The sequence below is a fragment of the Plectropomus leopardus genome, chromosome 4 (genome assembly GCF_008729295.1).
Source record: "Plectropomus leopardus isolate mb chromosome 4, YSFRI_Pleo_2.0, whole genome shotgun sequence".
NCBI lineage: Eukaryota > Metazoa > Chordata > Actinopteri > Perciformes > Serranidae > Plectropomus > Plectropomus leopardus.
The window spans coordinates 9,185,955-9,212,155 of record NC_056466.1 but is presented as its reverse complement, the minus strand read 5'-3'; the positions used below and the strand labels follow the sequence as shown (position 1 = coordinate 9,212,155).

Sequence of the window (26,201 nt, the reverse complement as noted above, 5' to 3'; positions counted from 1 at the left end):
AGGAATTTCTAAGAAAAAAAAGGGGGGGGGGACTATGTATAATTATGATACTTTCAGATTTAAAATTATTTAAAAAAAAAAAAAAAAAACCTTACACCTTTACAAGCTGTTTCTTTTCTTTCCTTTTTTTTTTTTTTTTCCTTTTTTGTGTTTGGGGTTCTTTTTTTCGTTTTTGTTTTGTTTTACTATTTTTCAAATATTTTTCTTGTACTTTGTACTCATTTCTTGCCAATTTTGGGACATTTCTTACTTAGTTGCTGATTACCTTCTTCCCATGTTTTGAAAGAAATGTAGCCAATTTGTTTAGGTTTTAAGGATCAAGTCTAAAATTTAAGGTGCACTGCAAAGTTAAGACTAATGTGCAGTCATCAAGGAATACAATGTATAAATAATCATAATCATAATCTTTATATCATAACACCTGTACGTGGATTTCACAGCAGAAACAGGATTTTCTTTGTAAACTTTGAAACTGTCTCTAATGAGAAGGTAATCCTGCTGTGGTAGGATGATCTCTGCATTTACTGTTTAACCACATGTCACCTATCGTATACAAAAGTGACAGAAGATTCAAGCAGCTTGTTGGATTCAATGTTTGTGTTCTGCAGCATCAACAGGTGTGCAACTCCAAAGCTCCACAACACACTATCCCACACGCAAATGATGAAGATAAACTTACACAAACGCGTGGTAGATGAACGCCCAGGCTCTCGGTCTCTCAAGCACGTTGTACAGGTAGTTTTGGAGCCGCCGGTAGCGCACGTTTCTCCGGCCGCTCTGCGCGCTGTATATGAGCGGCTTCCCCAGCAGGCTGAGCCGGGCTCCCTGCTTCCCCCTCAGGCTCTCGGAGCCGCCAGCACCTGCTGCTCCTGCTGCGGTGGAAGCTGACAGCAAACCGTCTCCCGCGTTGTTCATCATCCTTCGTCCGGACTCCACATCTTTCAAGCCGTAGCCCTCGGTACGGTGCCCCGGCGACGTCCTCATCCAGAGCCCGGTGCCGCCTTCGTCTCCGCTGTGGTTCCGGGGCATGGCATCACCAAAGCGGGCATCAAGTGCGCGGAGGTCTTTTCAAGCATGCGTGTCCTGCGCCGGGAGCTGCGGACGAACAATACATTTACACGTGCGAGACGCAGTCTAAGAGGCGCTGGGAGTGAGACCGTTGCCAGAGAAAGGCACGCTGTTTACCGTCACACTTTGACCGCCCTCTTTCCTTTTGCATCAACCTCTTCACGAGTAATCTACACAGCCGCGCGTAAAGGTATCCAGGCGCCCGTCTGCTGTCCAAAAGTGACAAAATAACAACAGAGAGATGCAGTGAGTGTCCGGTGGAGCTGGAGGGAAGATATTTTTAGCATACTTTTTCAGGCTCTCTTCCCAGTGCGCTTTACCGCCTGTTGCTTCAACACAAAGCTGCGCGTCCACGGCAGATGCGCATCTAGGCTGGTCGTGCCCGCGAGGGGACTTTCTCTTGAACCTCCAAGCAAAAAGCTTGATTTTATCTTACCTCTACACCACATAAGAATACATCTTCCAGCCCCAGGGAGCTGTTTGGTTTATATTTATATTTGTTTAAGGTGGTGGTACTGCGCAGAGGCAGCAGAAATGTAACCGTCGCTCTTGGTGTAATTTAATTTCCCGAAAAAGTTCCAAATTACACCACGTATTTTTGAAAAGCCTATCAGGTAACATAGATTCTGATGAATTTTCCACTTGGTCGGCTGGAAAAGTAACCACCGAGGACGGCGCGCTGAACATCTGCAGAAAATATCATGCCGCAACCAAATGCAGCCTTAAAAACGAATAGTGTGTGTCATGTAAATACTATAAAGGTTCGTGTTTTATCACATTTGTACAAGAAATGCGTCATTCTTTCAGGCTGGTGTGTCACCTGCTCCGCTACTCCTGCACGTATCATGTGAGAGCTGCATTTCTCTGGTGAACTTTATTTATGGTGCCTACTGATGCTGCTGTTAACAAAACAGTATGCTCAAAGTAAAATGGGTCGTTGAGAATAAACATACTGCTTCCTTTGTGTCGCTGCAGCCTAAAGTGAAAGTGGTTTAAGAAATGTGATGTCAGGTATGGCTCCGCATGGACCTCCCCTGCAGAGGCGCACAGTGCACACTCTTTTATTTTCAACATTCATTTCAACAAGCTTCTTCATCACCAACCTGCCCGGCTGCATCAAAGCGCTGACCACATGAACGAAGAAAACACTTGAACAGTGAAGTTATTGTGAATGAGGAGGGGAGGCCGCGTGGCTGACATCAGCAGGAGTCAGCATCCTGTCACAAATACTCAGTGTGAGAGTAACACAGGGGCCGGAGAGCACGGAAGAAGTGTGTGTTCTCATATTTAATCTGTGGAGGCTGAGGGTGTGCAGGATTTTGCTGCAAGGATTAAACAGCAGCCTCAGAGCTCTGACTGCCTCTGTCTTCCAACAAAACTACGCCATCTACTGGTGCTTCAGCGCCAGACAGCCTTTTGCAGACCCACTGACAGGTATACTCAAAATGACAGGAGGCCAGGAGCCAGTCTCAGCAGCCCCATACACGTTTCTAGGATTTGAGGATGTTTCTAGGATTTTGGAAAATGTATGGGATTTTAGTACGTTTACAGAACTTTTGGTAATTTCTAGGATTTCTGGACATTTCTATGATTTTAGGATATTTTTCAGATTATAGGATGTTTCTAGGACTTAAAGACAATTCCAGGATTTTAGTACATTTCTCGGGTTATAGGATGTTTCTAGGATTTCAGGACATGTTTAGGTCTTCTCAAAATTTCGAACATTTCTCAGATTTTAGGTAATTTCTGTGATTTGGGATTTTAGGGCATTTATAGGACTGTAGGACATTTCTAGGATTTTAGCAAGTTTCTAGGATTTTAGGACACTTCTCGGATCTTAGGATGTTAAGATTTCTGGATATTTTTAGGATTTTAATATGTTACTTGGAATTTAGGATGTTTCAAGATTTTAGGACATTGCTAGGACTACAGGACATTTCTAGGATTTTAGCAAATTTCCAGGATTTTGAGATATTTCTCGGATGATAAGTTTAGTTTAGTTGCACATAAATAAGTATAAAAAAGACAAAAAAAGAAGATGAAAAAGTATGCAGGAGAAGTTAGAAGCCAACAAATGACTTATAGATACCTCCACACTGCCATAAATGACTATAATCACTCATAAAAAGAAAAAGATAGAAATAAACATTGCATAACTGATAAAACTTTCAATATTTAACAGTATTACAAAACTGATTAAAAAGGACAAATGACAGAAAGTTTGTATTTACAAAGTGAACTGCATAACAAATCAATCAATGAAGTGCTATGGGTGTGCAATAGAGTCCTTTTCAGATGTTTTTTTAAATAAAAAAAACGACAGTGTAGATGTTGATGGTCCTCTGTATTTCAATAAATTGAAAGTCTGATTAAGTCTGACAATACGGAAGATAAAAGTTCTTAGAGTGACTTGTGGGATATGAATGTCTGAGGAAATCTTTAAACAGCTCTGGAAAACACTCTGCAAGTCATGAGTTTGGTATATGTTCACATTACAAATTGATAGAAGGTGATATTTTCTTAAGACAGGAGCAGACGAGTTGCATCCTTTAGCAATACTGATCACTGTAAAACATTTCTTTTGAATTAGAAAACATTTATTGTGATAAGTTGGATATTGCGGCCCAAGCAGTATTACAAGACATAATATGAGGATAAATTAAACTGTAATAAAAGTTAAAATACAAGAATGATTCATCAGTGAACATATTCTATTTAAGATACCAGTTGACTGTAATACTGGTGATTGGGGTGTGGGATTTTGGCCAGTAAATGACTCAGTTGTGATGCTACTCTACCAGAAATTGCTTGGTTTTTTATCAGCACTGATTTCATTATTCATCCTCTACATTTTGTAAACACTGCACCCTTTTCTCATAAATTCGAAGCAAATATACAACCTGATGGGTCAGTCATTACAAACTCATGCTGTGCAGCTGAACATCGTCCAAATCCACAGAGCTTCATTTTAAAGGTCCATATGCAGGATTTGACAGAAGTGGAATATAATCTGAACAACTATGTTTTCATTAGTTTTTAGTCACCTGAAACTAGGAATTGTTGTGCTGTAGTTACCTTAGAAAGAGCTGTTTATATCTACATACAGAGCGGGTCCTCTTCCCCAGGGTCCACCATGTTTCTACAGTAAACAGAACAGATAAATCAAACTCTGCCTCTAGATAGGGACATTCACATCTTTGTGTCGGTCACCATAATTCTCCTTCACACTTGGCACACAGGAGAAGTTTGAGTTGGCTATTTGCAACTTCATTGCCACATAGCACTAAATCCTACAAACTGGACTTTAGAGTTTTAGTGGGGATCCCGACTTTTTCAAAAATACTAAATATGTTTGTCTGTATATCAGAAAAATGTATATTAACCCTTTGAAACCTAATCAAATTGGTTTAGTTTCTGTCAAACACAAAGGATGATGTTACAAGTTATGAGATACAAACAAAATCCTGAAATTTAGCTCGGAAATAAAAGCAAAGAGAAAAAAATGAAAAAACAACTTTAAAAAATGGATATAATAAATGGGTAAATAAATAAAAGTTAATGTATTAGAATAATTTCTCTCTTGCTCTCTCTCTTTAAGATAAAACAAACTAATTTTTAGGTCATTTACTTGTCAACTTTTCCAAATTTCTTGCATATTGTGGGAAATCTCTTGCCAAGGTGCTCCTTGCCTTGTTAGTCATGTTTTTAAAAGAAATTGAACCTTTTTTCTCATAATCTCAAAGGTTCAAATGCATGTGAAAGGCATCTGAATGTAACACAAGAAAAGTGATGTTGTTCCAGGTTTCAAAGGGTTAAATTCCTGGAGTTAAGCATATATATTTCTTTATTTACACAGGGAGGGCCTTCTATGTCCTTTAATGACATTTTCAACATCTTTCAAAATATTTGGCTCACTTTACTCACAGTTGGGCTGACTTGTTTGGTTTTGTCAGGCTGGCTTCAGGTCTGATGGCTCGTGTGTTAATCAACATAAATCAGTATTGTTCAAACATTTGTTCATCGAAAGAAAAATAGGCCTTTAAAACACTTAAAACCACATCAGGCCCCAAGAGGCAAAACTCAAAAGAAATGATAAGCAAACTCATAGGTTTACTTCAAACCATCAACCACAAACAGTTGAGCCTTTAGTTGTTGTCTTCCAGTTTCAAAACTGAGCACACCTGCATCTGTTAATCGGCTGGGGTGCCAAGGGAATTGTAGTCCTATTCACATTGTTGTACAGAGGCCACCACTCCATGCCAATGTTCTGTCACTATTCACACAAAATAAACTGACAAAACGCACTTCGCTCAAGGTCAACTTATTAGCTTTTGCCAGAGCTTTCAACCACATCAGCACATGAAGTTTGCTCACTTCAGCCAGGAGAGACAGGTGAAACTTAACTTTCGCTATACTTAAATGTATTTGCTACATGATAATGTAATGTGGTTTGCAGAAACGTACAATGCCAGCATTTATAGTGGGGATGGGGGTTGCAGCATAATGCAGCACACCACCACCGTTAAGTATGACGTCAGAGCTTAAACACAAAGTTGACCCCTTGGAGCGACATCACTTTTCTTGTGCTGCTTTCAGATGCGCTTCCTCGAGTATTTAAACTTTTGAACTGAGAGCAAATTAGTGTGATTTGTACCCGAAAACATGGGGGAAAAGACACTGAGTGAACTGGTAAGATGTACCACAAATTGCAAAAAATTACATTATTTCTTCATAAAAAGAAAAAAGATAAGGAAAAACTATATTAATAATGATCATAACTCTATATCTAAAATGATGTGGATTTTTTAATTATTTTTAAGCACCTTTTCAGGTCATTTCCTTATGAGTTTGTCTTTTAGTTTGTTTTTATTTTGCTTATTTTCAGGTAATTTTTTTTTTTTTTTTTTTGTTTTTTAAAAATTTTGTGCTAATTTTAGGGTCGTTTCTTCTTTAGTTGCTCATTGCTTTCTTCCCATGTTTTTGAAAGAAAAAAAAGCCTATTTGCATAGGTTTCAAAGTGTTAAATGGACATTTCAGTGACAGTGTCAATAAAAACGGATTAGAAGGTGTACCTGATAAAGAGGGTTCAGTGGAGAGCTGTATGCTGTGTGGAATAAAATAATTTTAACTACCTTAAAGATACTCCAATGTGAAAAATAAGGATAATGTGAAAATAGGATCCTATAGGGTAAAAATAATTTCTCATGCAAACTCAAACCTTAAGAGGTCAATGGATAAATGTAGAAACTCATGCAAATTGTGTATAACTTCCGATACATAATGCAGTTTTTCTTCCGAAAAAAACCCCACAAGAACCAAGGACACAGCTGCTATTGTCACTACACATGTTGAAATGGAACCCAACATTTCCTCTTGTTCCTCTTGAGAGAAAGTAGTGGTGGTAAACTTACACACTACAATTATCATGTAATCTGGTCACATGATGAGTGGACTTCCTGCAACGAGCACATGCATCCTGCCATCATCTTCGACGAGCAACAACATGAGAATGAAAAACTACAGGCTCACGTTGAACGCTTCTCAATATAAACAGTCGTTTTCATGACAGGAGACATAATTCAGCTTTTTCCCAAAGTTTTTGTTTGTTTACTTTTTTAAAACCAGTTTCTTTGGAAAGCAGTGGATAATATTAAAAATGAGCTTTATTATGTTTGTATTCCACCCCGAGTCAAAATCCCTGTTTCCAAAGATGTGTGACCTTTGACCTGATTGGATAGATCGGCTCATTTCCTGGGAGCAGCGTGGAAATTTCACCGTGGCCTCTGACATGTATGATCTGCAGTTCTCTTTTCCACTATGATCTGTATCCACGCTTTGTACACAGCGGTCGTGACCCCTGATGCTGTGACGGGGGGAGCTGGGGGGCCCGGCTGGCATGGGGGGGCTGGGGGGTGGGTTAGTCAAGATTGCCTGCAGATGTTGTTTCGGGGGGCCCTCTGCTTATTTAACAAGAGGATGTGGAACATAAATCTCCCAAGCCCTCTGCTGCACTGTATCATAAGTGAGGTCACACATGAGGCCGTTTTAGTTCAACTTCCTCTTCAGTGAGACACCCTGTCGCAACCGAGACAGACTTCTGTTGTTATATTGTAGAAGTGAAGAACTGCCATGTGCTTTTATTAACAAATAATAAAACTCCCCAGAAATCTACCTCTTCTATATGACATTCTCTTTTTCTTAGAATTTTCTTTTGCAAAAGCTAAATAGAGACAGAAGAGTGTCTAGTTTAACCCTTTGAAACCTGGACAAATTGGCTTTTTCGCTTGGCAATGAACATCACAAATTAGCAAGAAATTAGTAAAAAGTAGGAGAAAATTAGCTAAAAATTCACACACACAAAAAAAAAACAAAAGAAAAACAAAAGAAATCAAATAAATGGCTTGAAAAAGGTGCATCAAATGTAGTTGTAATTAAACATATATTGGAATTAAATAATTATTTTCCAATCTATTTCTTTCTCTTTCTTGTTTTTTCTTGCATTTTTCAAATGTCTTGCAGTTGTAAACAGCAACTGAGGGAATAATACAAATAAAAACAGAAAAAAAAAAAAATCATTTGGAGATTTGAGGGAGATGCTGAAGTGAAGGTGAGCCGAAAAACATTTTTTTCTTCCACACATTCTTTTTATTTGTAAATAATAAAAATGAACTTTTTTTTAAATATAAAACATACACATCATTTGAGCCACATCTGTTATACAAACAAGTAATGTTGCAGTGAATGCTTTACTTTTTTCTAATTTTCTTTTTGTTTCAGTGGAACACAGAAGTTGTAAACAATCAGCAATTCTTTTTTCCTGTTAATACTGACAAAGAAAAAAAAAGGTAAACCAGCTTCACCGGACGATGAAAAGAAAAGTCAACTCTTCTGAAGTGGGACTGAACATGGCCGGGGTTCAGACATTTGGGTTTGAAGCACAAAGAAGTGTTCAGATGACGACTTCTAGAGTAGCGGTACACCTGTAGTTTTGAAGTTTAAGTTCGGCCAGTTCGTGACCCAAGTCCATCGTCTTGTGTCGCCCTGCTGCATGGTCCCTAATGATGTGTTAATCGCTCCTCATTACGTAACTTGGCCCCTTTGCAAATATCACTGAACCCACTGAAAACCCAGTGAATGGCTGTTGAGTATTTACAGTGTTTTACTCTCTGTGCATTTATTCTTTATATAACTTAACAGTGTTAGTATATCTGAAATCATTATGTTGAAACATAATTCATATTTCCATATAAGCGGATCTGATTTGTACATATTTATTCATACATCATCTCAGCCCCTTGGAGGTATACTATGATGTGGAATAACAGTAAGAGGGGCTGTGAGGTCTGCTCAGTACCACTGTACAGTACTGTACATCTTCCAGAGGGTCGAGGAGAGACATCAAGGTAATCTTGGGATTTCGTTTGAGACATTCAGCACCGGACTGGGGGATGTGGAACTGACTGCAGCTGAGTTCTTTGCGTAATGGGAATGGCTTCGGTTTCTTGGTTTTATCTCTTTAATATTCAAGTACGAGCAAACTGTACAACTGCATGCAACATACAAGCGGCCCTACAGTATGTGGAACTAACACACGTATCTAGTTCAGTTATCTTTTTTTCTGTATCTGTTTTTGTTTTACAAAAATGTGCATGCAGCTTGGAACAGGTTCCAAAGTCATGCTGGCCGCCGCCTTTTTTTCCCTCCGCTGGGAGGAGACTGCAGGCCGAACGGAGGATGAGCATTGGTTTTGGAGTCCCGACAGATCAGTCTGATTGGTTACTTTCACATTCACAGAGATGCACAAGGGAAAGTGTGAGAGTTTATTCTTTTTCTGTTTGTCTGACCAGACAAAGAAATGAACGTGACGGGATTGTTGCTTTTTTTCTTTTTTTGACTACGTGTTTTTTTCAAAAAGTTAAACTTTTTGTTGTAAAAAAATCAAGCTCTTGTGCTTGTGTTTAAATTTTAAAAGAATGTAAACTAAGGGTTGGATAGAAACGTGCTGGGGTGAGGGAACGCGCTCCCCAAAAAATGTGAAAAATTAGACAGTCCTATCTTGCTCTTGCTTTACTCTTTTTTTTTTTTTTTTTTACAGTGATGTTGTACCCTTGTGATATTTCAAAGTGACATAAATTTTATTTATTGGTCAACCTCCTTGGAGGCCTAATATACATCTATACAAAGACGACTGGACGTTTGCCAGCGGTGGAACAAGGAAAACAACGCCGCACGCTAATCTCACTGTCAAGTGTAAAAATCTAAGCTGTGTCATCATCACCAGTCCCCCCCCTGCATAACAGACATTTAATAGTTTTTATATCCTTTTTTATCTCTTGTGTTTTGTTTTTTCTCTCCATGCACACACCAGACTGACAACATTATCATGAGCATTTTACGCACTGTAAAAACATCTTGTGCCAGTAGTAACAAAGGGAAAGAAATGAACGACAAAGCAAACACGCTAAAACAGTGTGGCCTTAGAGCAGCCATGGTAAACATACTGAAAAGAGGATTTTTTTTGACAGAGAGAGGGACCAGTGATGCGGCTCCAAGGTCTAGGCACCAGAAGAAGGCCCTGTGCTTCCAGACTGAATACCCATGCTGGGGCACCCTGCCTGGGGGGGCGGGGGCAGGAGTACCGGCAGTCTGTTGGGGTTCTGGAGGAGGCCACTGCAGAAAGGACTGCGCCCCCTGCAGGCGCGAAGGGTGATTACCTCTGTCTCGAGTCCATACATTCCGATGCTTAACGTACATTTCTTTGCTATTGTTGATTCAGTTAAAAATCACCCTGCTTCATTTGATTCTCTGACACTTTTTTGTTTTTATCTCCCGTGTCGAGAGCTACTGCGTGTTGTCTGTTCGACAAGCCCTGCTTCTTCAGAGAAAAACTGAATGGATATGAAACACTGAAATGTGGCGCTCCGTACAACAGACAAAATTAACCGCGACAGGAGTGATTGTCAGATCTCAACAAAGCTTTCTCATTGTGACTGTTTCTGATTGTTGTTGTTCTACATTTCCGCCATTTTTTTTTTATTTTAGTTTCTCTCTACAGTACGGTTCGTGAGTTTGTTACTCGTCGAGCGATGTAGAGCTGTTGGTCCACTAGGATCGGACCCCGGGAGGTCCGGAGGAGCTGTCGAGTGACGACTGGGAAGCCCGCCGCGTTAAGGAGGCAAGTGTCGGATCCACCAAAGAGGATGGTGGGAACAACTTGTACCAACCAATGACTGTGCTTGATAAGTCCAGTTCCTCCAATAGGATTTGTGCAACTCCCATGAAGCTTTTATGGTCCATACGGCCGTAGTCGCCCCATACAATCACCTGAAGGGAAATCGGCAAATTACACAGCAGTCTAGTAGGCATGGGCATCATCATGGTATTATGGTCTACCAGTGTATTTAAAAATCCTGCAGTGTGCATCACCTGCCCTGGAGGTTACGCCCAGGCCACACTGCATGTGTGAGCAGTGTTTTTCACATTGGCTGTGTTTGCTGTTGCGGCAATGCTGCAGAGCTTCCTACTGTTATAACTACTGCATTTACACAACTAAAATCTCATACTCCACTCATTTATGAAGCCGTGTAAGCTACTGCATCGTCAACTACACGTTCATGCAAATGTTTCACAGTAAAATGCCTTCTGTCAAAAACTCAGGGGGCTTTTATTTCGAAACAGAAACAGGAAAGGTTAAGCAAAACAGATATATTTGTATTTCCTCATGTCTGTGGCAGATAAAGACATTGAAACCGTAGCAAAAGGTGGTATGGAGTTAATATAATTATGAAAAGACCATTTTCACTGCCTGTTTCTGCTGAAAAGCACCGTGCACCCCGATGAAATTCCAGGAAGATATAAAGGTATGAAAAAATAGATACCGCTCAAGCCTAAAGTCTAGTTCCTCCTGCTAAAACTTTTTTTGTCAGTATGGATTTTAAAACTTTGTAATGAATGAAATAGATCTTCAGCTCACCTGTAAGACTTTACCCTGTGGGCTCTCTTCGAATAGCAGTGCTTGCTGGTACAGTGGGTCAAGTGTTTTCCGTGCAATCTTGGTTTTCTTTTTGGCTACGTACGCTCCATTATTCAGCAGATAGACCTTGACATATGGAGCTGAAAGCAGAGACAAAGCAATAAAAAGGCCATTAGTGAGGAACACAGCAACTCTTCGATATAATCTAGATCAGATCTCACAGCTGGCTCTATATTTATGAGAAGAGAAAACACAGTAAGCTTCGGCTGTGTCTGGATTTCGCTGGATGTCGCGGGTATATAATGTAATGATGGGAAGAGTATTTGACTGATGTTTTGAGAGGGAGGGAGGGATTAGTTGCTCTTTGGTATCTCAACATTGGTCAGGTTCTCACCAGGGAGGGATTTGGATCCTGGCTTTTGTACGAGTCCTCGTGCTCTGATAACTTCCACCTCCAGCTGACCCTTCTTCTCCATCATGCCGATCTGGATGTCACCTGAGAAACACAGAAAAAAGTGGAAAGATGATGATGATGAACATGTAGTCAGAAAAAATAAATCACAAGGGCACAGTCAGCCTCAAAATACACAATAAGGGATCTTTTGATTAATACTGATGAAAGCAACAATAATACACTATTTATATAATATTATTTACAATTAAATTCAATATTGCATAATTAATGTGATATTTTATCATATTACACTAAATCATTTATTATATTCTGTATTATGTTAAACTATACCATACTATACTATACTGTACTATACTATGCTATACTATACTACACTATACTATATTAAGGTACACCATAGTGTATTGTTACATTATGTACTGTACTCCACAATATAATTACTATATTAATGTAGTTCTAGTTGCATAGTATTACTTATTTTATATTCAGTTCTACTATCTGTATCACAGTACTCTTACAAATTCATATAAATACAATAAAACTTTACCTATACACCACAATATAATGGATATAATAACCCAAACAGATCCTCTATCATACTACAGTACATATGGTGCTCGTAAATGTTATCTTGCCTACTTAGTGCTTATGTTATTATTATTTATTTATTTATTTATTCATTTATGTATTTTTTTCCAAATCAAAAACAAATTATTTTCTCTTATTGTAACACAAATGTGTTGAGTCTTCAAATCAAACATTATGCAAGTAAACAAATTATTTATAAAAATACTGAAAAAAGAACAAATACTAGAAATAATTAATAACAATCAAGAAAATGATGAATGAAAAACAAACAACAATCACAAATACTACTACTACTAATAATAATGCAAAAATAACACAAAAGCTTCACATGCATGTTTAAGTAATATCCAATAAATATTATGAATGTAAGTACACAGATGACTAAAAGTTATTTGTAAAAATACTGAAAAAAAAAATTAATTATTGAAAAATACACTCAAACATACACAAAAGAGAAAAAGAAAACCCAAAGAAATGCTTGAAAATGGGGAGAGGAGAGGAGAGGAGAGGAGAGGAGAGGAGAGGAGCAGTATCATCAGGATGTTACCTATGGCTGGAGTTGCCAGTGTTTGCCTCCCCACTAACTGAGCCGGTCCGAGGCCGTCCAGGAAGTCACTGAACTGACTGCTTGCACCCAGATTGACTCCAGAGAAGATCAAACTACCACAGAAAAAAACAAACATTAATTGATTACATCAAAACCGACCAATATCACCACAGTCAGCGCAGAGCTCGTTTTGCTGCCTTCAGGAGAACCAATTTGCTGCCAGTCATTATTTACAGCACGAAAACATCTTGAAAACTGCCCAAGTAAGATAATCCATCAGAAAAAACACAAGGCCTTAATTTGATTCATTCAGAGTTTGTGTTTTATCATCGCCTCACTGAGCCTGAGATTTTTTTTAACAGTGTGCCCATTATAATACACTCTGTTTACTGTCAGTCAGCTGACACATTCATGCAGAAATTGAAGTGTGTGTCTGGATATGACCCGTCAGAACATGATGGCAAACAAACTTTACTGTCATATCCAGGGGGAAATGTAAAGTAGACTAATAGACTATCATATCATGTTGCTCCTTTAACCGCTTAATACCTAAGCAAATTGGCTTGATCTCTTTCAAAATATGGGAAAAGGGGGACTAACAACTTAACAAAAAATGGTCCAGAAAATAGCAAAGAAATTAAAAAAGTTACAAGAATATTACTTGAGAATAAGCTACAAAGAAAGACAAATAAAATAAAAAAACAAACAAAAATATGACCTCAAGAAAGTGCCCAAAATGTAACATATATTTTCTTCTTTTTTTCTGTATCATAATTTTAAATCTTATTAAAACAGTTATGATTTTTTTTGATACAGGGATACATAAACAGAAAATAAAGCAATGTTAATTTTGTTCTGTTTTTTCTTCATTTTTTTGCCCTTAAAAACCACCAAAAGAACTAATATGTTTTTACCATTACAGTACTAATCAATAAGCAGTATCGGCGAGACTAGAAGTACCATTAAAAACTTGAAGATACACAAGCCTATCTTAACATCTTTCCCCCATTTTTTATATCTAATAAACCCCCCCAGCTATTTTTCTGATATTTTTTATGTCACCTTTTACTAATTTTCTTCTGCCTTCTGCCTTTACTAATTTTCTTCTGCTCATTACGTTTTTTTTCCATATTTTTGAAAGAAATCAAATCATTTTTCTCAGGTTTCAGGGGTTGAAATGCTGGTGAAGGTGGTCTGAATGCAGTAAAAGAAACTGATGTTGATCCAGGTGCTAAAGGGTTCAGAAAGAAGAGTGATGTAGAAGTTGAGAGTGTGAGCGGTGCAGGAAGTGTGTGGTTTACTGACTTCCCCTCAGAGTTGTAGCTGTTCATGCTGCCGTTGTTGGACTCTCTGCTGGGCTGCCGGCTCATGTTCCTGGTCAGCTCCACTGCCATGCCGGTCTCTGTGCTCCTCTGGATAGGTGCACCCTTCTCCTTCTTACTCTTCCCCTCTGCAGAAAAGAGGAGAGACAGGAATAATCACAATGTTGTGTTCAAAGATTTTTTTTTTTGTCACAAGAAGTTTGAACAACGTTTTCTGAGTGGCTTTCGTTAACCAAAACAGATTTTTTTTCCTTCGGGTAGCTTTCTTTAGTGCAACTTCTTCCATGTATAAATTGCTAGCTTGTAAAGCGATGCTTTCAACACAAAATTGACATTTAAAGGATTAAAAACATGTTTTCCTTTAACATTAATTGTGGTTTCTGAAGATAATATATCCTGACCTTTCATCACTATTATGGGTCAAGCGGGAATGCTGAATCCTATAGTCCCCCAAAATCCAACTAAAAAGCATTGTTTAGACACCCTCTGCCTTGTAAATAACAAACAGGAAACACAACGGAGCTGAAAATGAAGTCAGAGTCTAGAGCAAATTTATCAGTGGGGTAAAGCTTTGTTTCATATCATCAATTCACTATCGGAAAGAAAATCACAAGATACCCTACAGGTCCAGTTGGGGACTCCCTGATCTGTCTTTCTGAAGCCCTGCCAAAGTCAGACCCATGTCCTGCTGAATCTGGTAATCAGTAGTAAACAGGAAATTGTTGGGCAGAAAAACAACCCAAACAACACTGTGGCATCTCGAAGTGCGCTGCGTCCACCTTCTGACTCATAATATTGGCACATTATGGTGCAAAAAAAAAAATGCAGCTGCATTTCTAAACCTGCAGTTATCCCTTGTGTGTGCAGAGGATGAGATCAATCTTTAAATCAGCAACACATAAACAGCCTATATATAACGTACCATTAAATGGTAATGAATAATGACAATTCTAAAGGTTAAAAACTCAGACAAAAGCTTCTTCATCTGCTTCTGCTCTCATTAAAAGGATGTTTCAACTGAAGGTTTATCTTTGTGCTATCTTTACTTCCTCTTTCTCTCTACAACAGGGAGAGAGGGCGAGAGACCCCCCTTAGGCTTAATGTCCTCTAATAGCTTTTTATGTCCACTACAAAGACGGGGAGTACAGCGTTTGGCTTTCATCATGAGTCTTACACCCCCCCCCCGTGGTAAAAGTGCCTGCTGGACTCAGACCAGCCAGAGTCTGTTGTGACTGAGAGCTGAGCTGCGAGGGGCTCTCAGCTGGCCACGACGCTCACAGACTCCACACAACACATTATTTTGTTGTTTGTCTTCATGAGTGCGAGGGCAGCAGAGGTTTGTCTCTTACAGAACAAAAGGACACTGCAAATTTGTGGTGATTCGGTACAGTCTACTCCTCTGGGCAGATCTGCTGGGTTGTCTCATAGAGAGTCTCATAATTTAGTGCAGATTCTAAAAAGCAGATTACACGTTGTGTACTTATGTAAATGCTTTTGGGTTTGAATGTAGAAGGGTGCTTGTGTCGGGATTCAGAAAGAGTTTTGGAGAGGCAAACTATAGGTTTGTAAACCTCTGTTGCATGTTACAGTAAAAGTTTCAATCTAATAAAACAACCAGTTCACCAGAACAGATGTTGGTTTTGTACGTTTCTGCAAACCGCGGATACATTACATCTCATTTGTTATTATGTAGCAGATACGTTGACATTTTATGAACACAGTGTGGTTAGTTTGAAGCACAAAAACCACTTGGTGGTAGGTTAAGAAAAGAAAGATTTTTTGGGTCAAAAGACACACATGATATAAAGCTGCTGCGGGCTCTTTTGGCGGCAAGCAAAAGAATCAATCACTAGAAAGTGGCTAAACCCAGTACCGCCCACTTTGGAAAACTGTTATGGAATAATTTCGGAAATATCTAAAATGGAAAAGCTGATATTCTCTTTGAGGATCCAAAAGAATACATTTTATCAAATCTGGAATAAAATGAATCAAATTTATAACCCCACTACAAGCAGACTTTGCATGACCCACCACAGTTTCAACTTCCTGTCCTGTTTTTGACAGGAAGTGTAACAATGTGCACTCCCTCAGTTTCAGTGTGTGTAGTTAAGTTAGCTTACTGAGCTTGTGGTGGACAGATGTACACAAGTATGTGCCCTTAAGTGTACGTATGTATATGTAAAGTAAGTGAGTATATGTGGATATGGAAGTATTATATATATTATATATATATATATATATGCGTGATTGCATTTCTTTTCTTTCCTCTACTTTGATTTCTTTTTTCCTCAAAAGAAATCAAAGTAGAGGAAAGAAAAGAAATGCAATTATCCTGTAAACTGTACTATATCTGTATTACACAGGCTTTATGACTGTAAAGACTGGAAAATAAATATTTTTGAAGCTGTGGATGTCAAAGTCACAAATTAAAAGAAAACATGAAAATAAAATGCTTTTTGTAGCACTATCCTCAGTGGAGATGCAGCCATGGCTCGCTAAAACAACAGCCAGTTTTGTTTTTTGTGGGTGGTCTGCAGCTTTGCAGGCTGCTTAAGTGACAAGTAATCTACCATCCTTTTCACATCCCGATGACAAAATAAGGTTAGAACTAAATCACTTTAGCAACACTGGTATAATAGCATAAAACGTACATATGAAATACATGCATGTTTTGCAGAAATGTACAATGACAATATATTGTTCTGGCGCCTGGGTTGGATCAAAATTGGTCTGACCTTAAGTTAATGTTGACAAACTGCAAGGTTTGGCACAAAAAAATAAAGCCATTTTTTATGCTATGCCTGCTAAAAAAATTAATTGATAACTGATTTAAAATGTGTTTGTGGGCCAGACTTAATGAATTACTCTGAACAAGTGGTTTCTGAACGGATGTTTTAAAGATTTAGGTGTGATGGACTGAGACATTCGAGCAAATAAATGCACAAACATACCCTTCTTTGAGTCTTAATACAATCTCAATAAACAATTACTTTTTAAATCATCACTGACATTATCAAAGAAGTGGATGAGATCTCTGCAGTGTCAGGAACATCAGTTTCCCATTTCAGAAAATGAAATATTTTTATGTGTTATATTGTTGCCAAAGTTTATAATAATATTAACTGTCCAACCTATTATTGTGAGGAAATTTGCCACATTCATATCATGCATTACTAGTGAGATCTACAGTCGCCACTGACTATTTTAGGGTTGCCATGGCAACTCACCAGGGCCGCTGATCTGTGAAGTGCTGCGACTGCGGCGGTTGCCAACGATGGCCACCACTCGTGCACTGAGGCTGGAGCGTCTCTTCTTGCTGCCGCCACCCACAGTGCCCAGCGCCGTGTCTGATTGGCTGCCGTCGGTGCGTTCCTGGGTGTAGATCTCCCCGCTCACACTGGAGCTCTTCAGCATGCTGCGGCCCACCGATCGCATGTGCCGACTACAGAGAGAAGACATCGAGTGACATTTTGGTCCAGTTTAATGGCGAGTGGATGCTGTTAAGATATCTTCTTCCATACTCTACCTTCAAAAACAGCACACTGGACAAGAGGTGGATGATGATAATAACAGCAAAGGCTTCACTATGGAGGACAGCCAATATGTCCGGTTTGACCGAACTGAACTTCATATCCCATATTACAAAACTCATTCAGTCTTGTTTCTTCCAGTTAAGAAATTTTGAAAAATCAAACCAATAATATATATTAACTTAAAATGGTACAAAAGACAGCAGCCAGGCTGTTGACCAAAACTAGTTGTCAGTCCCACATTACCCCAATTCTTGCCTCTCCTCGCTGGCTTCCAGTTAAACACATAGTTGATTTTAAAATTTTACTCATCACCTACATGGCTTTGCACGGCCTGGCCCCTGCATCTATAGAAGAGATATTGAGCCCCTATTCTACTGGTTGGCCATTTCAATCATCAGATCAAGACCTCCTATCTATTTCCCGCTCTTATTCTTAGTTTTTCCAAACTCTGGAACAGCTTTCCCTTTGTAATCAGAAGAGCTGAATCTGTGCCTTTTTGTTTTTTCTGCCGCTGAAAACTCATTTCTATAGCCACCCCTGTTTATGCATGTATGTACTGTATGTATGTATTTGTGTGTGCATGTATGTGTACTTTAATTTTTATGTGTATATTTTATCTAAATCTGAAGCGCTTTGTAACTGTGTTGTACAAATAAAACATTATTATTATTATTATCATTGTTACATTTAAACTGACTGTGGTTGAGGAAAGATGTTGAATCAAACAATATGTGAATTATATAACAGATGAGCAAACACCTGGGAAGGGAAAATGGAAGGGAAATGTTTATGACAGACCCTACATATCTAAAACTTCATAATTTTGCTATCATCTGTGCCCCAGCTCCCTAGAAAAAGAGATTTAGTGTTCTAGCAGTAGGAAGCTGATACTAAAATCACATATTAAAGTTCATTTTTCTCAAACGAGCCACTACACGTGGGCAGAGGCTGCACAACGCTCGATGCTGCCTTCTAGGGGTTCGGAGGAGCCGCCGCATGTCCATCCCCTCAGAGGGGGTCAAAGTGCTGCAGGAGATCCCAGCTATGCTGCCCCTATCACCCATAGCCCTCACTCCCTGTGGGCCCCTGACAGCCAGGGACTCGAGTGAACGACTGGGAAAGGGGAGGCTGGTTTGAGGCCTCTCCTCCGCCCCCTGCAGGGGGGTTAGGGAAGGGCGTGCAGCAGAGAGAGAGGATGGGAGGGGAGGGTCCAGGTCTGGAGGGTGGAGGGGGTCCTGGCAGTCACAACACAGGATGCATGCAAGGAGGGATCTAAAACATGCAGAGGGGATTGCGCAGACACACACACACACAGACACAGGAAACAAGGGCCACATAAAACCAAAATGACAAACAATACTGTGCAAAACACTTATTGATATTCATCCACGTACACTTTTGGATATATATCTAACATACACAAATGTTAGTTCAGCAATAGGTCAACTGATGTAAGCAAATCCACTTTCATGTCTGCTTGGAAATATTCCAGTATTCCAAGAAATAATTTTACTCAATTTTAGCAAAAAAAAACAACAAAAAAACAAGCAGCATCCAGTGACATAAGAAGTCAATGAGGAGCAGTGCATGAAAAATAAAGGCATATGAAGCAGGGGGAAATGTTGAAGAACGGCGGTTATAAGAAGGAGGGTGTCAGCCTAACGTGCCACTGTTTGCATTCATCTGTATGTACTCAGTCACTTTCATAAGCTATCATCAGACTGGCCGGAAGCAGATGTGAGACGACCCACTGAATACAGATATTAATATCCCACTCTGAGTGAAAACTGACCTGAGGCCAGCCGTCCTTGTACATCACTGGATTACTAATTCCTTCCTCTTGTCTCTAAAAACTGACCCCTTGTCTGAATTATAGATAAGCCACATTACAAGCCTCCTGAAACTGACCGACCGTTTTCTATAAATGACTGCTGACTCCATTGTCTGCTTTTCTTTTAATTCAAAAGCGAGTTTTACAGTTTGTCTGATCACAGCATTAAAAACATGGTGATATTTGAGTGTCCACATACTTTTGGAGATATTTTGTGATAGTGCTTATTTTTAAATTGACAAATGTTCAATCAAGAAGAAGATGTCTGTATTTCTTACATTTATGCGACAACCTACAGTCTCCTCCTTATCTCTTTCTTTCTTTTGCTCTTTCTCCCACTCTCTGTCTCCCTTTCCTTCTGTCTGTCTCTCACCTCCGACTCTGGAAAGTGTGTCAAAGGCCGTGGGGCTGAGCTTTTATAACGCTCTATTTGGATTGATCTGTGGTAAGGCCATAAAGGCCGGGCCCTCTCTCTCCTCCTCCCAGACCTCAATACATTAGCCAGCTAATAAGCTGCACTACATCAACCCTTGGCCCACTGAGGGCCACTGGGATAGGGTCGTTTGTCCCTGTCAGCACACCGCTACTGGTCGTGTGTGTGTGTGTGTGTGTGTGTGTGTCCTCACATGGGAGTGTGTGTGCACATACAGAAAATGTTGACATTTTCATTTTTATTTTTATGTAGTTTGAATTATCAATTTCAGCTCATCTTGACTTGTTTTTAATTTTTTAGCATTTTTTTATATTTTTATCGCCAATTTTTTCAAAGATGTGTGTTTTTTTTAAAAAATCCACATGGATTTTGTGATACAATCTTCAACATATATAAACAACAAACAATTTGCAAAATTGATTCTCATTTTCTGCTGCATAAACAAAAGATCAATATGAAAATAATTCATGCACATTTAAGAGTTAAATTTAGTTATTTAGTATTTTGACTTATTTAACTAGGTTTTAACTTAAGTCTTGTTCAGACATCAATTGATAAAAAATGTTGTTTAACACCCAAGGTCCATAGCCATTTCGTGGTTCCCCTCCTTGATGACTTTGATGACATCATCAAGGCTATTTTCTCAAATCTTGACTGAGACTTCAGTCTGTCAGAGTTCATCATAACTCAGTCGAGATTTGAGAAAATAGCCACAAAAGAAAATATTTTCACCAGACAATTCTAATCCCCACATTATCAAATACCTACATTTTTATTATTCCACTTGGTGTGTGATACTTACAGCTTTTGGTGTCTTTTGAGACACACCAGACTTTAGACCAACTCCAAAGTAAATCTACCTGCAGCAATACTTGACGCTGAGAGCAACCGATGTAGTATAAACAGCGAGAAAGTCTGCGATGAGGAGGCGGGGTCAAAGAAAATTAAAATTACATCCAGATGAACCACAGTTCATGACCCATGTGAAACCAAAAGTCAGTGTTGTTTAATTTGATGTCACATAATTTATGTACGGTCGTCGTAACGTAACTCGTGATTTATTTACGTCACCTTATGTTATACAAAAAAAATTTACTTATTTTAACCCAAAATATGATCTTTTATCTAAACACAACCAAGTAGTTTTGCTTCCTTACCACGACTGTTTCAAAATGTTAACCACGTGTTGCAATGTGTGTCAGCAGTGCATCTCATAGATTCAAAGTGCACGTGCCAACGTGCATGCAGCCTGTTGCAGTCGCTCCTGCTCATTTTCTCACTTTCTCTTAATTTTAGCTCTTTTATTTAAGAGTACTTGCTCTATATTTTATTTATCCACAATTTCCCCCTGCGGATCAATAAAGTATTTCAAATTCTGATTCGCAAAAAGGGTGCTGTGTGTGTCGCTATCAGACGATGAGGGGCGTGACAAAGTGTGGGATCTTAACCACCTGTGAAAAAGAATGGGCTGTTTTCAAAGGCTGAGGACTCCTCATGATGTGTAAATTTATGTTTATATGTAAAATTGGTGGAGAGCCTTGTACTTTCACTGCAGTGAGAGGTACATGATGACTTTGAGAGTGGGTAAGATAGTGAGGACAATGTAAAGGAAGGTGTGGAGTCGTGAAAAATGCAAAGTCAGATATTCAATGAAATACTTCCATTTATCCAGATATTTCCATGTAAATAAGTGCAGCTCAAAGAACATCTCTGAGCTGAAAGATCCAAGTTTAACCTCATGTGTTAGTGAGTTTCCACCCTGCGTAAGTGTCCTTGAGCAGAACATTGTATCCCTACCAGACCAAGCTGACCTTTGACCTCCCTTTGGAGTTAGCAAGCAAAAAGAAAATAACTCCCCTAAAGAGATCAATTGGGAATTGTCTATAATTGGAGTCATTAAAAAGTTTCTGCTTGCGTTTTGTCTTTAGCGAACGGGGATTTAGGGATTCTGTCTTGAGGGTGAAGAACTGTTTGAACAGTGAGAAGATGGATCGTCTGCCATCATTGGTGAATTTACCTTTTGGGATCTATTGATCTTTACCTGGAATCCCTTGTGTCTCCAGCTACTGTGTGTCTCCTGCGCTTCAACTCCTCAGAGAAACGTCTCTTTCCTGCTGCCCTCCTCCTGTCCTCCTCTCCATCCACCCCCCATGAGATCCTCCTGTCCTTCTTCTCCTCCTCTAATGACTTGGATCTGAGTTCCAATCAGTGTATGTTTCCGTGCGTTTGTGTGTGTGTGTGTGTGTGAGAGAGAGGAGAGCGGAGATATCATGCAGAAGGACAGAAACATGCAGCAGTTGGCAGGCAGAAATAAAACAGAAAGACACACAATAATTAGCATGCAAGTAACATAAAACCTCCAATTACCCAAACTTCAAGGCTTATTTCAGGAAGGGTGAATCGACCATGTGTAGACGAATGAATTGACTAAAAACCATCTTTTCATTTAAACTGAACAGCTGACCAACGAGGACTGACCTGAGTCGTCCTCCGGGTCGTTCTGATTGGATAGACATGTAGCTGGTGCTACTGAGGCGGGAGGCACTGCTGGCACGGGAGAGGGCCGACACATCGCTTATATCGCTTTCTGACGATCTGGCCGACATGTTGTCGCTGCTTCGCCCCTTTTCTGCGTACATCTACGGACAGAGACGAAGGGGTGGGCAAAAAAAAAAACAGATTTTCCTTAAGTTGAAGATAAAGAAATAGACATGCTGTATATATTATTTATAGAGTGCATGAGGAGAAGAAGCGGATCGGAGGAATGACTGTAAAACGTAGATGCTGACCTCCCGTTTGGTCTTGAGGTCCGTCTCAGGGTCGTGGGAGGCTGAAGGCCGGTAGGAATGTACTTTCTGCAGCTGTCGGGCTCGCTCCTCTACCGCAAGGGCTGAGACAAAAAGAGAGCAAGAAAAAAGGTGAGATAAAAACAGGGTTCAAACAGCTTAGGGCAAGTTAGATTTAAAAGTTTTTAAGGGTTTTTTAATGCCACTTAAGTTTAATTTAACGGAATTAAATTTAAGACCAATTTCCCAAAAAAACATAAGCATCATCAATTACTCAAGGTTAGGCACAATTTTGCCTAAATATTTATTGCAACATAAAACATGACTGAGGACTATGGCAGATTTTTATATATTTAAAATAATAGTCATAATGATAATAAAATATGTTATCAGTTATCTAGAAATTTCACAATGCAACATCTGAAAAAATGATTCATAAAATCCAATTTCCCATGTCTGAGCATTTTTTAAGACTTCTTAAAGTTCTATTTAAAACATTTTACTACCAATTAAGGCCTTATTTTTAGATTCACGAGTTCAATGCCTTTTAGGACTCTGTTAAAAACATAAAAACAAAAAGAGATAGGTGGTGAAAGAAAACTAGGAAAAAGAAATCCCTAATTTCCAATAAAAGAGAATACAGGATGAATCTTGAGGGTGCAGGATCTGGTTTCTGACACTAGGTGGAGCATAATGTGTACTCATTACACATCAAGTACCCTCATGATGGATGCTACTGTAGGAGGGTCAGACAAAAAATGTGTTGGCCAAATTTTCTTTTTTTTTGCCTTTAGTTTTGCACCTTGTTGTGCATTTGCATACTGATAGGCTGCCCTGCCAAACACTGACAGACTACTCAGAGGAAAAAAAATATAGACCTCTCCTCTTGGCACGTTGTATCTATTTTTGAGGTTCGTGTCTCTTTCAGTTGAACTAAATGAAAATTTCACTGAAAAAATTGAAAAAATTAAAATTACACTGTTATGTGCTGACACAATCCATCACCCATGACTCTATTGCCTCCTGAGGTCAAACCTTCATCACTAAAGACAACATACCTTGCTCAATACTGCTGCTTTTTGCAGGGAGCTGAGGCAGCTGCCTGCCCCTGCGACCTGATGAGGGAGTCCCCGTTGGAGAGGAGGGGCTGCCATGAGGGTGTGCTCTGACAGGCAGGAACATAAAGACACAAGAAGACAGGAGAGGAGGTAAAAAAAAGGACATAATTATAACTGTGTTCATCACTAATTGGTCTGAATTGCAGAATGTATACAGCTGGTATAAGAACCACTGGCTGCTTACTTCAGAAAGAAGTCTGCTTTCACTATCTGCATGTTACAGTTGTCAAAATCTGTTGCTGCGTTTAACTGCTCTTGCATAGCCAGACCTGTCTCCACAATTTGTTTTATCACTGTGTGTGAAATAACTGCCCAGCTGGCAGCCTGCACACAAAAACATCTCTGCAGTAAAAAGACGCAAACACTTTTGAAATTGGTGCTACATGACCAGACAAAAACTGAGAAGTAGGACATTTTTGCTCAAAACCTACAACTACCAGAATGCATCCCCCCTTAACAGATGTTCCCGCTGGTGGGTGACGTCTTAGTGAAACGATGGCAGCTGGCATTCTCGTATTACAGTTAAACAGTAAGCTAAAACATGTTTCTAAAAAATACGTGAAGCGAGGAAAATGCAGTAACAGAATCTTGGTTTATACTTGATCAGCACTGGTTAGTTTTACCGTTTGATCTGTGTTTTTTTGGGATTTATTTTTACTGTGAAAGAAGCAGTGTTGCGCCTACTTCCTGTTTACCAACCCTCACCATTATGGCAAAATGAGGCATTAAAATAAGCTTCTGGAAAACATTTTAGGCGAGAAATACGCAGTGCAGTAACGTGACCTTGATTTATATTCAATCAGCACAGCCTAGTTTTACTGTTTGATAGGATTTCGGTCAGAGTTTGAGAGAGAGAGAGAGAGACAGAGAGAAGGGCAGGTGTGTCTCTCAATGAGCTGTATATTTTGAGGCGGCAGCTGGAGGCGGGCAATACAAAAATGCATTGACATAATTTATATCATTTGGGGGAGTTTTGCCAGGGGTCGAGGAGAGATATCCAGGCTAGATGGATGAAAGTTTATCACAATTTATCCGCACATGCTACCGACATTGTTTTGGTTCAAAGCTGGTTGAAAATTGACAAAGTATCACTTTAAATGTTTTAATCCCTTTTGCAGGGATTTAGCCATTTCAATGGCAGGGCTCGCTTTCCCACAAGCAAATGTTCCTCAAAAACAAGTTACCTTTCGACACTATCTTACAAGAGCACCATCACTGCATCCTGAGTCTATCGCCACCCAAGACGATTGTGATTAGTTTAAAGATGCACATACCATCCTGACAGTTTTCTTCACTTAGTGCAAATTCATGATGGGTTCGGCCAGACGTTCCTCCAGTGCTGGCACGGTGCAAGATAAGTCTGGCTATTGAAGATGAATCACTAATTGAAGTGAAACCCAAAACTGCATCACAGAGAAAAATTGACTAATGAAGTGATGGCCAGCATTAAAGGTCAAAGGTCACATTAGGAAGGGAATTGGTCAGAATCACCAGTAAAGGAGAAATAGAGGAAGAAACACTGAGCGTGTCTACAAACCGTATGCACAGTATCTCAGTATTTCTATATATCCCAGTTGATACGTTTATACAACAAATTCTTACTAACACACAGCTTCATACCCGATGGTACACTGAATTTACTACATACACACTTAACTACAAAAACACAGTTGAACAATAAGTTATTAACATGTCTTCCTCAGCTATCGTGATGCTGTTGCTGTTAATAGTTAATTCTTGGAAGAAACTATAACATTATTTAGACGTCTTGAATCCATGAGATTTACATGTGGGACCTGTGCATACGGTTCCCATTTCCACAGAGGAAATCAACACACAGGGGAGTGGAAGTGTATCGCTGACAGTAGCATGCACCTGTCTAGCCGTGGTGAGTTTGGGCAGGACCCAGCCAGGACTGTCTGGCCAAAGGGCCTCAGCGGGCCCCCTCTCCCCCTACTGCCCCTCAGGATTGAGGTGGGCTGGATTCGACTGCCATCAGCAAATAAAAAGAAATAAAAACATAAAACCTTAAAATGTAGCAAAATTGAACAAAATGAAATGAAAAATAATCTTACATATGATGCTCATTTAATGGCTCTGTGTGTATGAGGTCCATAATGAAAAGAGTGTGCAGACGGTGTACGCCAGGTACTATGGTAAATTTAAACAATCATTAATGAAATACAGCTGCTGCACTTACATACAAGGAAATATATCAAGCTTTGTTGCAACCCAAATGCCAGAATAAATGTTGGTAATGCACGTTTCTGCAAACCACGGATATGTTTGTCCGTTATCCAGAATCGTTACATTTCAACAATACTGTGGTCAAAGTGCGTTAATGCTTAGGCACAAAAACGACTTGGTTATAGTTAGGAAAAAGATCAACCTTTGGCTTAAAATGCCCATTTTTCATGGCACTATTCCTGCTGGAAAACCAGTGACTGGTTGCTACAAAACACCCACGTTTAATACCTAAAAAGTAGCTGAAAACAAAGCAATGACTCACTAAAACACAACTAGTTTTGTTGTTTTTTGGTCTTGAACAGTGATCTGTAGCTTGGCAGGCATCTGGCGTGGGTGTCAC

The 26,201-nt window shown here is 39.4% G+C and overlaps 1 protein-coding gene across 5 annotated transcripts in view; it reads right to left on the bottom strand.

Annotated features, from left to right (window-relative positions):
• Positions 1-10,084: 10,084 nt before the first annotated feature.
• Positions 10,085-26,201, bottom strand: part of rims1b (regulating synaptic membrane exocytosis 1b) — an 82,988-nt gene continuing 66,871 nt past the window's right edge. For 3 of the 5 annotated variants that reach the window (XM_042484363.1, XM_042484364.1, XM_042484365.1), the window contains 9 exons: positions 23,555-23,661; positions 22,500-22,600; positions 22,189-22,349; positions 17,141-17,355; positions 13,897-14,041; positions 12,592-12,704; positions 11,436-11,537; positions 11,042-11,181; positions 10,085-10,392 (listed from right to left, as the gene is read on the bottom strand). In XM_042484363.1, coding sequence (XP_042340297.1) covers positions 10,174-10,392; positions 11,042-11,181; positions 11,436-11,537; positions 12,592-12,704; positions 13,897-14,041; positions 17,141-17,355; positions 22,189-22,349; positions 22,500-22,600; positions 23,555-23,661 — 1,303 coding nt within the window. In that variant the 3' untranslated portion in view covers positions 10,085-10,173. Of the gene's footprint in view, positions 10,393-11,041; positions 11,182-11,435; positions 11,538-12,591; positions 12,705-13,896; positions 14,042-17,140; positions 17,356-22,188; positions 22,350-22,499; positions 22,601-23,554; positions 23,662-25,489; positions 25,604-26,201 lie in introns of all 5 variants that reach the window. The other 2 variants (XM_042484361.1, XM_042484362.1) reach the window with 1 other exon arrangement.